The sequence below is a fragment of the Dicentrarchus labrax genome, unplaced genomic scaffold (assembly GCF_905237075.1).
Source record: "Dicentrarchus labrax unplaced genomic scaffold, dlabrax2021, whole genome shotgun sequence".
Taxonomy (NCBI): Eukaryota; Metazoa; Chordata; class Actinopteri; family Moronidae; genus Dicentrarchus; species Dicentrarchus labrax.
The window spans coordinates 4,480,675-4,492,921 of NW_026136710.1; the positions used below are offsets into that span (position 1 = coordinate 4,480,675).

At 39.5% G+C, this 12,247-nt stretch overlaps 1 protein-coding gene across 8 annotated transcripts in view; it reads right to left on the reverse strand.

The window, feature by feature from the left end:
• Positions 1 to 10,834, reverse strand: part of mast4 (microtubule associated serine/threonine kinase family member 4) — a 102,287-nt gene extending 91,453 nt beyond the window's left edge. For 7 of the 8 annotated variants that reach the window (XM_051412103.1, XM_051412101.1, XM_051412100.1 and 4 more), the window contains exon 1: positions 10,245 to 10,834. In XM_051412103.1, the coding sequence (XP_051268063.1) occupies positions 10,245 to 10,472 (228 nt within the window). In that variant the 5' untranslated portion in view covers positions 10,473 to 10,834. Of the gene's footprint in view, positions 1 to 2,469; positions 2,572 to 10,244 lie in introns of those variants that run through there. The other variant, XM_051412104.1, reaches the window with a different exon arrangement.
• Positions 10,835 to 12,247: the final 1,413 nt, after the last annotated feature.

A 12,247-nucleotide genomic window follows, 5' to 3' on the forward strand; every position in this document is an offset into this window, starting at 1 on the left:
AAAGGGAGAATTAGCAAACATATTCACACCCTAGGATATTAATTCCCTTTGAAGGATTTGTGGGGAAGTGTTGTTCATTCATCATTTTACTGAGATGGATGAAAGGAACCTTTTACAAGTGGTAACACATTGTTATTAGTGTCTTTCATTGGTTGCTAAGACACAATGAGCAAGCATTTACTGTAAAAAACAGGAAGAGAGATCCCATACATCAAGAGGCATTACACCTTACCTCTTTCCAGTGACTGCTGTCCTTTGTTTTACTCATCGCTCTCCCTGCCATTGTTTCTCTAGCCTTTACAAATTCACTTACTGTAAAATTCTAACAAGTTTGCAGAGATTAATCTATTAATACCCCAACCCTTAAACTAATCTGAGCACAGCTGCTCGATTCTTCTCATTTCAAGCCGACGGCCATCAAAATTAAAGCTGTTGCTGGCTACTACCACGAGTTGGTTGAAAACTGCAGCTGCTTTTTTTAATGCTTCAAGCGGACTCATTTTAAAACAAGAATGTTGTAAAAGGGGTCTTAAGTATGCACTGGATGCTACATATTTGATATTCTGCAAAAAGACCAAAGCTCCAAAAATAGCATCCTCACCAGCTGATGTTGGATGTGAATGTGATGTGTTCTTGTGTCACAGTGTAGAGCTAGTTGGTCCTAGTATTGCAAGTATGATGAATAAAAAGATCCAACTTATTTCGTTCTAACATAATCTCTGTTTGGCTGCTTAGCTTACATACTTGTTTGTATTTTTCAAACTGTATTTCACACACGAGGTGCGTTTGGCAAATGTACAGTTACTCTAGTATTGAGTTTGTCTGGACTTGATGGAGTGTAAACCTCCCTAAATCCAATAACTATCAGAGCAATCAGAGTTGAGGTGAATTCAGGACTGGCTTCCACCTACTACACAGTGGATGTGCTAATGTGAACAGGGCTTTTTTTTTTTTTTTTATGTAAACACATAACCCCGCTGTTCGGAGGAGGGAATTAGCAGACTAACAGTCAGTTAGTTGAAGAAAGGCATAAGAGCAGGATAAACACTGACTTTTTTAGTAGCCTGCATGACTCCTGAAACAAACACATGGTGTGATTATATAAAGCCGTGGTCATTTCATGCAGCGCTTACATCTTTGTGAACTGTGCTCAGTGAACTCTCGAGATGTTCATCACTGTTTTTCTCAGGGTCAATTGCAGTAGAGCAAACTATGTTCTGGTCGACCTCATCACCCAACATCTGTCTACTTCAACTCTCCCCGAATTCCAGTCTGGCCTGGTCTCCCTTCCCTCGCTCTCTGCACTGAGGATCTCAATGTTTACTCATGAGGAAAACAGAACTCTTTAAAGTCTCACGGCTCAAATCTAAATAGCTCTCTAATCAGAACTCTCCACAGGCTACTCCGCATTTCAGTCACCCAATAAAGACTGTTTTTTTCCCCTTACATTGACACTGTCCCCTCATTTGCTCAAGAAAATCTTCAGCTTCGAGTATTTGAACTCTGTGTGCTGTCACGGGGGAATTCAGTTTCCTGTGTTGAAATGATCTAATGTTGAGAAAATACAACAGTTCTTTACAATTCCATACAATTGACCATGGTGAGTTTTAAGGTCTTCAGCGTGTAAAGAATTAAACCATGGATTATTTCTTCCACTGAGGAAGTCATGTTTTCCTGCATATTAGCACATTGCCTCAGAAACTTAATGTATGCATTCCATAAAATCTGGTGATCTGATGGGCCGTAGGGCGGGGAACAACCGATTACATTTTGGTCATGATGAGCATCTGGGATTTCCGCCCTGAAAAAATACTAGAAGTCGTGTCTGTCCTAAGTGAGTCTCTAAAAGAGCTGTGTGAAAGCGCGATCACTAGGATTGTTTTTGTGTCTCTGATTCAACCATGATACTGAGACAAACAGGGTTTTTTTCCTTCACAGCAATCTGATTTGAGCTGAACTAGTGCAAACAACAGCTTATTCAGATCCAGATTCAGCCGAGAATCTTTTTTATTTCTGCAATATCGGTAACGAGAACATTTTCAAGAATGATCTTGTTGTTTTGCTTGCAATTGGTATACTATTTGTTTGCCTTAATACTCTACTCTTCTTATCTTGCACTGCTTAAATTTGATCTAGATTATGGTACCTTTACTGCAGTCTGTATTTTAATTACAGTCCTACAGTTTTAACACTTAATAAATGAATTATAACATACTACAGTGTGATTGCAAGCAGATATAAACTTATCCTCTTCTGACAGCACAAACAAATGTGCTCATAATGTGCCATAGATAAAAGAATCTATGGTGACATATGTAAGTAAGCATGTAAGTATGTTCATTCAGAAGGACTTGAAACACAAAAACCAAGTATGATTTTAAAAAATACATTACAGAATATATTACAGGAAGTTCATATAGTCCCATTTTCCTGATATAATCAGCAGCACCAACTGTTGGAGTCTCTTACCTTCCTTCCCTCCGATGATGTGCACTGACCCGGAGGTAAATTCCGACCTAGAGACATTTTGTTTAGGTACCAACAGATTTAAGCTCCTGTATCACTTCGAACGTTCAGTGATCACAGACAGTGTTGAGTAAACCCAGACGCGCATGCATACAAAGGACAGGAAGGAAGAGTCAAAAATCAAAGATGGATACTGCAAAGACAGTCCAACGTAGGAGTGAAAAGAGTCTTAACCAGATTGTGTTAATCCTCTTAGCCACAAAGCATACAGTGACACTGGATGTCCCTCTAATCACCCTGACTGGCTGCCTGCTTAAATAAATGGCTGCTTATTTAGGGGCACGCCACAGGAACAGAACCATTGTACAGAGAAGGAGTTAAACATTGTCAAACAGAAGCAAATATTTATACATAAGTGAGCACTGATGCAATGTGCGACAGTTGCCCTTCCAACTTTGGGGGACAGGGTTTGATAGAATAAACCAAAAGGATTATGTCAGACTGAGGCGGATAGTAGAAAGGAGATAAGGACTGTCATCAGCTTGATTTGATGCTTTAGAATTAGGGATTCAATAAGGAAACTGACAAATCACCAAGTTCCCATTGTGTGCTACACAGACCCTACCTCAATGCCGGATGAAATGAACACTGACATCATTGTGAACCACCTTGTGAGTCAATGTTTTCTTGTATTATACACAGCACTGCCACACCCAGCAGCAAGCACATCTCATCCTCGGTAGTTTGCTTTAGGCTATTAAATACTACTTGTCTATTCTTGTCCCCAAAAAACTCTAAATGTCTTTTAAAAAACTCCACTCCAAGCATCTAAACATCATTAACTAGACATTAACAGCTTATTGAAGCATTTTACCAAAGCAAACTATACATTACTAAACTGAAATGAATATGCATTTCCTGACTTCCAGTCAGGCATCAGTTTCAGTAGTGTATAAAAAATAAACTCCAGACTTAAAACCTGCTGTTGGTTAAAGATACTTGTTGCAGCACAACACAGCTGAGAACAGAGAATGACTTGTAGGGAAAAATGCTCTATCAATATATTAACACTTCTGTGTCTGGCACAGCCCTACAGTGTTAGTAGTCAGGTCTATTGCATAACATGAACAAACACAGCCAAGATCAATGGCCACATTTAACCCCAAAACTGTTTACAATGTTCAGTGAGGCACTTTGGTACAGCGCAGAACTGGTCTGATCCAAAAGGGATAATCTTCTCTATTAGTATACACTTCCATATAGTTGGGGGACCCTACTCCATATACCCTGGATCCTGTACTTCCCACAATGCAACCTATTAGACCCTCCCTGATTGAGAAATTCCCACATCTTTTTTGGATTTGTATGCCTTTATTTGTGAGTGACAAAGTAGTAGTAGTTTGAAGATTGACAGGTAATGGGCTCCACCACATGCGCCATTGGACACATCACACCTCCAGTGTGCAACAGGGTTTTCTGTTACAAATCTGAAGTCTCAAGCCCGAGCAGATTTTGGAAAGCTCCTCCAGAGCGACACACAACATTATATAACTGGTGGAGTGCCCGTTTAACAACACTACTACTACTACTGCTACTACTACTAGCACACAAGGACAAACACATTTGTTCTTCAGACCAAGAAGAAGCCTTCAAGAATATAGTAGAAAATGTCATTCAACAGTGCACTAAATAGCATTCTCCACTTCAATTGTGTAAGACGTAGCGGACGTTAGATATTTCAATGATGAGGATTCAACTATTGGCCAGCTGCTGCCTTGAAACCAATTGGAGAAAAAATTACATCCCTTCAAGCTGCCAGATTCATTCCAACAATGACACATATTGTTTGGTGGTGATGCTCTGGAACAAATCTGTTGTGCTCTACAGAGCAGGCGTTTGAGCGCATGCAACAGAACAGATCAATGCTTTTACACTTCAAGTCTATTTTCTTCTGTTTTACACGTGTAATGTTTGTGATTGTTTATTGGGCTTTGTGTGCTGTCAAAATAAGAGTGACCTACAGAAGAAGGCTGGACAGAAATGTATTTGTTGATACCAATACCAGTGAAATTCCACGATTTCTCAAAACCAAAGGTAAAACACACACACACACACACACACACACACACACACACACACACACACACACACACACACACACACACACACACACACACACACACACACACACACACACACACACACACACACACACACACACACACACACACACACACACACACACACACACACACACACACACGCCCCACCCCACCTCTTTCTGTTTCTCTCTTTCTGTGTATCTGTTGACTTTCTTCAGCAGGCTGTTTAATAAAGTAGACCCTAATAACACATCTCACGTAGGGGATTTTTTCACCTGCAATTCTGTTTTACCAACAGCAGGTGAGCGGCGTGTGGAGCTAACTCGTTGGTAATGACGTACCCTATCAAAATGATGGAAACCAACTGAATGACACTGGCACCATGCTGATGTGTTGCTCACTCTTGCTTTATCTGGTCTGTGCTTGTAAAATATCCATCGTGTCTGTGCCAGAGAGTGTCTGTCTCTGTGTCTCTGCAAGAACTGAATCTCAGACACCTATCGAGTACTGTCACGTTTACAGAACTTTGGCACAGACTTGGTACCGAAGTACCAGTTCTCAGGACAAACTGTTCACATTACTTATCTAACAATACAAAATGCAAAGGCACTCAATTTACAATGATTTAAACAGCTGAAAAGCAGCAAATTATCCCATTTCTGAAACTACCTGTGAGGCAGCCTGATTAAGTTCCTGCCGATCAATCATTTCAACTAGCAGGAATGTTGTAGAAATGAGCAGCACTGTATGCAGAAAGAATGAGCACCAACTGTGTTCTCACTGAGCACAAAGTTACAGAAAGGTTATGGTATTGGGGGTTATGGTGGTGTGGTTAAGTGCATGAAAGGTTAATCAAAAATGACTTCCATGCTTGCCTGTACTTCTGCCAGCCCCCATTTATTTCATAAAAACAATTTATCTTTATAATTACAGACAATTTTAAACTAACAAATCTCTCTGCAGAAGCTGTTCTTGTATGCTAAACATAGCCAGACCCAATGAACATGTCTTCCATGTGATAAATGAGTGTCCTGCTACCCTAAACAGAGCTGCTTCAATTCAACAAAACTTTCTAGTTGTTTTAATCCTCCAGTTAATGCAATTTGCTGAGTGCCAAGTGTCACACATGGTTAGTTCCCGTTTGAACAAACTCATTATTCACTGCAGAGGAGTGTGCCAGTGTGTTCAAAGCAAACTACTCACTGGGGAAGTGCTGAGGAAGATATTTCATTTCAGTAGAGTCATTTTCTGGTTAGTTTTTTTGTTTTTTATCTCTTTATGTGGGTTGTTTGTTTTTACAGCCTTATGACATTATTGATTTTGCTTTTAGGGAAGTAATTTGTTACTTGGCAGGTGCAATCCTGTTGTAAATGATCTGACTGTTCCATACAGTACATCATTCAGTGTAATACACACGCATGGACAAACATAGGGTTGAATCTATCGGTTGACAGCAGCTGCCTGCTGGGTGTCGGATAAAGATGAATGGATGTAAAGTCAGTGTATTACGGAAATGAGATAAAGGATAGGAAAAAGGGGTTAAAAGCAAAGACACCTTTAAAAGGTGTTTAAACACAACACTGCATATGATAACATTTTAAGTCAAACTTGTTAGCAAACAGTTGCTTATTTACACATTCAGCAGTTACGGAGCAACATTATCATTTATTTGGAGTTGTGTTTGTGTCCACCTGATGAATGTGAATCCAATATTTACTCTTTAGCTCTGTGTTTGGTCTGTACCAGGTCCTGATGGAAATATCTGGCTCTTTAGCTGCTAAATGTTCTGCTATGTTTACCAGCTAGTCTCTAGCTGTGTCTGTATGCTGTTTGGTGCTGAGCAGGTAGTGGTTTTTTTCTGACAACAGTTGCCTGCTTGAAGACAACGCTACGAGAGTGGTGAATGTGTACCAAAACAGTAAAGTTGCAGACCGGACAGTTGCAACAATGAGCAAAACCTGCTGTAAAGTAGAGAGGAGCTACAGACTCAGGTTATAAATCTCTGTAGGTTCATCCCTACAGACAACCCCTCTGTCACATTGTAATCTGATGCATCATTCCTATAACAACATAGAGCATGGCTGCTTTAAGATCACTATGCTGAAAAACTAACTATAACTGTGGTCACATGAGCTGTGCATGACGCAATGCATTTTCCATCTAATCCCACCACTGAGGTAGCCATGTAGTTTACATTGGTGCTCACTTTGTGTACTGAAGATAATCCACCTAATTGTCAAGTAACTACTAAAAAAACATCTGCAGTCATTATCAAGACTTAAAGAGTAAACCTGGCTTTACAGAAGAATAGGAAACGGTATTTTCTTGAGAATAATAGTCATTTTTGTTGCAAGATATTCACCTGATAACCAGCCCACTTAAGGTTTTTAGTACTTATCAGAACGTATTGGGAACGGCATTAATTCCAGTATGAGATTCAGGGCTGAAATACACAAGATAGGACAAACGTTTAGTGATCCTCTGTGGGAAATGCATTTGTTGTTGCAGCAGCATGTATATAAATACATCAAAACCAAATAGGAAGTGGCTGGATTAAGCACAACACAACTGACAATTCCCATACTGTGTTTACACAACATGAGAGGTAGAGATGAGAAAGTATGGAACACAGGATTTATGATTATGAGGGGATATAAAAGCAGCAGGGCATATGTATGAACCACACCAACAGAAACTGATGTTGTAGTGTGTGTGTATATACAACAAGCTGGTTTCTGAAGGACAGCCTGCAGAACAGACACAAAATATATTTAATGACACTGAAATATAATGAGTTAAATATTAGGGCTGCAACTAATGATTATTTCCATATATATTTATCAATTAATCTGCTGATTATAAGCTTTTCTGACCATTTTCTGACATTTTATGGACCCTGCGATTAGTTCCTTTATTGAGAAAACAAACCATAGATTCATGAATAATGAGAATATTCATACTATAAAGTGTCAGAAAACAAAGAGAATGCTGGTCATAGTTTCCTAAAGCCCAAGTAGGTATAGGAAAAACAGGTTCAACTGCTCCTGACACTAATCTCAAACTTGTAGTGGCCCATAATTAACAGCAGCAGTTCACAATGTTCTTGGGCCAAAATCCATTTTAGAAATCAGGACTGTATGCTACCTTTTTTAATCTATTTCTGTTATTTTATCTTGTGCATGTAAGAAAGGATGATGTGTGGGATAATCTCATCCTGAGTGCAGATAATGTTCTCTGTCACTGCCCACGACACCGTACTGATTTAGATTTTCTGGGACGGACAAAGATGCAGGGACACTGAGATTTTCTGAAGATAAAACATCAAACAAACATTAGAGAAAGCTCCATGAAGCTCCACAGTAGTAACTATCTCACTCCTTGAAACACTGCACGGGGCTAAATCGGGAAAGGTGACGTCATGCGAGTTCTCAGAAGACTTTCCTTCTTTAACTTCATAGCAGCAAGACATAGGTCAAAGTTCAGAGGGTTCCCCGATTAACCCAATAGAATTACCACTGGAAGGCTGATCTACATTAGCAGTTCATTTGACTGTTTTGGCCAGTTACATGTCTATTTAGTTCAGTATGACAGGTCACATTACATGTCCTCTTCTGTGGCCGGGGGGGGGGAGGTCACTGGTTTTAAACTGACACTTCAAAACGGGATCATGGGAAAAGGACACAGCGTTCATCCAACACATGCTTCTAACATCTTGCTTTTAACGACTTAGTTTTTAGTAAAATGATTTTTCTATTTATATTACATTTGCTGTCCAAAAGTTCAAAACTGCATTGTACTTCATGGTCCAATATACAGTCTGTATTTTAATAGTGGAGTTCACATTGAGAGAGAATGAAATAAGAGACCATTCTTAGTCTGTGCCCTTCATCTGTGGTATCTCAGCTCTATTAAGCTAATGGACTGTCAAACTGTTATTCAGCCAAACCAAATTAGTTTAGCACCAGTGTTAGCAAACATGACACCACCCCGGGGGTATGTTCCAGGGGATGTTAGTGCACGCTCGAGAGTCTAATATGCTTACAAACACCGATTTAACAGTCATAACGTGGAGAAACGAAGAACTGACTGTTCAGTTATATCAGTTATATTCCATTTCTGCAGGTCTGTGTATTTCCATTTCCCATGACAAAGCAATTGTTCATTTTTCTTGATTCATTATGGAGGGATGTGTCATGCTAAAAAGTACAGATCACCGACCTGTCGCTGTACTCCCTTGGGACATTGAATCCAAATAATTATGAAGCAAGAAAGTGTGAAGAAAAAGATGCATAATCTTGCACAATTTTCTGTATCCCCCCCCCGCTCATACTGGAGTGTATAAGGGACGACAGCCAGCCACACCTACAGCCTGAAGTCATGTTGCACGATATTATGATTTAGAAAAGCTTTATTAGGTCAGGCTAGTGCTTGAAAAATCCCGAACACACCCTTGAACACATCAGACTGCATTGTGCTCATCAGAGCCAGTCCAACCAGTCTGCAGAAGCATCCACGTAAAGTGTCAATTAAAAGGCTGAGACATGAATTTTGTCTTCCCCATTTTCCCCATCTGTTTCCTGAATAAACACCACAATAACGCTCGTCGGCTAGCCCCAGCTTGTGCCCCTCATGAATCGCACGTTACTTTCAACTCACAGAGCTAAACATCAGATTTTATGAAAAATGAATACCTGCCGATCTTTGAGCCAGAAGGTCGTATAACATCTTACTGCTTTTATAAAAGGATTTTCATAATCCTTAAAGATTATTTTAACCCTGCAAAAATATAAAAGATTTTTCACCCTTTCCTCAAGTTGTGACTGTTTCATAATCCAGGTAGTCGGATTACATGTCCTTGCTCTTTTTGTAAAACACATGCAAATATTAACATGTTATTTTGCTGTAAAATATAAAAGAATTGAAAGTTTATTAGGAATCTTAAAGCTACAGCCCTGCAATAAATCAAAGGGAAGATGTATTGCAGGGCTGCATTAGTTTAAGTTGGGTTTTAATTTGTTTTCATTTGGTAAAAACAAAATCATATCGGTCATTTCCGGCTACCATCTTTGTTTGGATTGGGAAAAAAGGTTAAAAATCTAGTTTTTTTAATGCAGCAGATGGAATATTCTTTCATCCAGATGGTTAGAATAGTATTTATAGATGGTGCAAACACAGCAGTGAGGTGTTATTAAACGGCTTTCTGGATTCTGAGAATCAGATGCTCTGTGACTTGAATGTAACAAGGCACAAACTGGGGTTAGAGGTAGGGAAACAAAAAAAAAAAAACTCATGTAAAAGCAGTGCTCCAAATTGGCAAACACCCACCAGACTTTGACTGAATGAGACAGGACTCAAACAGTAAACAGTGCAGGAGTTCACACACTGCACTGAAAGACTGATGACTTATATAAATGAAGTCAGAGAAGCACACAGCATGAATTAGACTTCATGAAAAGAGCAGCCAGCCAAGCACTGAGCTCAAACTCTGAGCTAACTCAAGTGGTTGCTTACACATATTCTGACAGCAGGAGCAAAAACCAATGAGTTTCCTCTGCGTCAGGTGTATTAAAGCGGATTAACACGCCTCTTTAAGCAGGCTACTTTGTATCCAACATGAGCAAAACTAAAAAATGTTTTGAGCCTCCAAAAACGTGCTCAGATACTTTGTGTGTTTACCTTTTCGTCTTCGTCTTCATCACTTTCTCCATCCCCTGGTGGCTCCTTCTCGTACTCCGTGCTTCTGCCGTCGTTGCCGCCTTCCAGGTCCGAGTTGAGACCCTCATCTCCATCTCCGGGAACTTTGACGTGCAGCACAGCCGTCATTTCTTCCTCCTCTCCCTCGGACAAGGTGTGCGAACCCGACGACGACTGACTTCCACACGCCGAAAAATGCTTGTCCTCCATTTTTTATTATAATTTTAAACTAATATCTAATATTTCCCAACGCATTCAGACAAACATAACAAGACGCAGCCATTAATTAACCCGCGAGCGCACCTGTCCGCCGAGCTCATGCTCCTTATGAGTCGCGAGCCCATAAAAGGATACCACTTCTGTGGGACCGAGTAAAAACAAAGTCACGACCCTGTCCAAAAGTCCGTGTTATTAAAATATCTACCGACCCTCCTTGTTCACAGCATCAAGGTTGAACCGCCCCCCGTCCCTCCTCTCCTGTGCAGGTGTCCTCTTCAGGTAAAAGTTGCCTCTGTTTGGATGTTCTGTGTCGGTCATTACTTTCCCAGCAGCGTGAGTCCATGCTGTCACCCACTTCACGAGTGCTGCTGCAGCCCAAAATAAACCCCGCCCACAACGTGCTTGGTGGGAGGACCAATCAGATCACTGCTCCTGCCAAAACACCTTCAGTCATGTCAGGAGGGGGTTCAAACAATTAGATTAAAAAACTATTAAAAAAACGTTTGTGTTTAGTTTTTTTGAGGCCTGATTTAATTAACACATAACCAGGATACTCTGTGTATTATGCAACTGTACACTTCCATTATATCTCAGAGACATCTTTGGTTAGGATTATAATCTTTCACTGGCTTCCTGTCCAGTTAAAATCTCCAAATTTGGTGATTCAGAATTTTTGTTTTTGTTTTGAAGTGTTCCTTTAACAGTTCAGAGAATTGTCCTACTTCTTCAACTAAATAAATTATTTAAAAACCCTCTTGGATTAGCTGGATATTACATTGTCACAAAAGCTGGAAACGTGGCTGTTTTTGAGTTCAGTCTAGAGTTCATGAAAAGTTGACTTCTTAGAGATACGTGGTTCTCGCAGGACGGTGGTACTACAAACTCATGGTGATCTTATATAATATGGTGCATTGCTGTAGATATAAAGTAGTTACAATGAGCTCAGCCATAAACATCTACAGCAGTAAAATGCAACACTAATATTAATCCAAAATTATAATATAATAGTAATGCACTGCACAATCAATACTTTAACCTTCGATACTTTAAGTAAATTTTGATTTCAAGTAAAAGATCTAAATGCTTCTTCCACCACATGTTTGTGTGTATGTGAACACACTCACCCAGTGCTGTTCTGAAGGGATTTCCAGAGGTCTTCTAACAATGTAGATAAATAAATATTCTGTCTGTTGCACAGTAAAAAAGACTTTAACCCATTAACCCAAGATGTGACTGTATTTCCTATCCAGATAGCCAGAAAAGACATACCTGTATGTCCTTGCTCTGCTTGTAAAAAGTTATTATGAATGAAAATATAAAATATTGGAAAGGAACATCAATGTGCTGTACACCAATATAACTTATAATAAGTGTTTAAAGTGTTTAATTTTGGGTCACACTGTACTTATGCCGTTTCCAATCTCCATCTTTGTATGGATTAGAGAAAAAAGGCACAACTTGGGAAAAATCTTGTTTTTCATGCAGCTGACAGAGCATTTTTTCATCCAGACGATAAGATAGGAGAAGATAATAAATAGTGCTGAAAATCAAAGTCCAGAACTTTGATAACTCAGTAATATAAACCTCTGTTCTGAATATTAATGAATATTTTAACTTTTGATGCAACAAACTGTTAATCCTGTTCCTTTCATTTGCAGAATTGCTGTTACGCTGCCGATGTACATCAGCGTAAAAAAACCAACTTTATTAATATATAAAAACAAATAGAAAACATTTAAAAGCCTCATTTTGACATTGAATGTCTT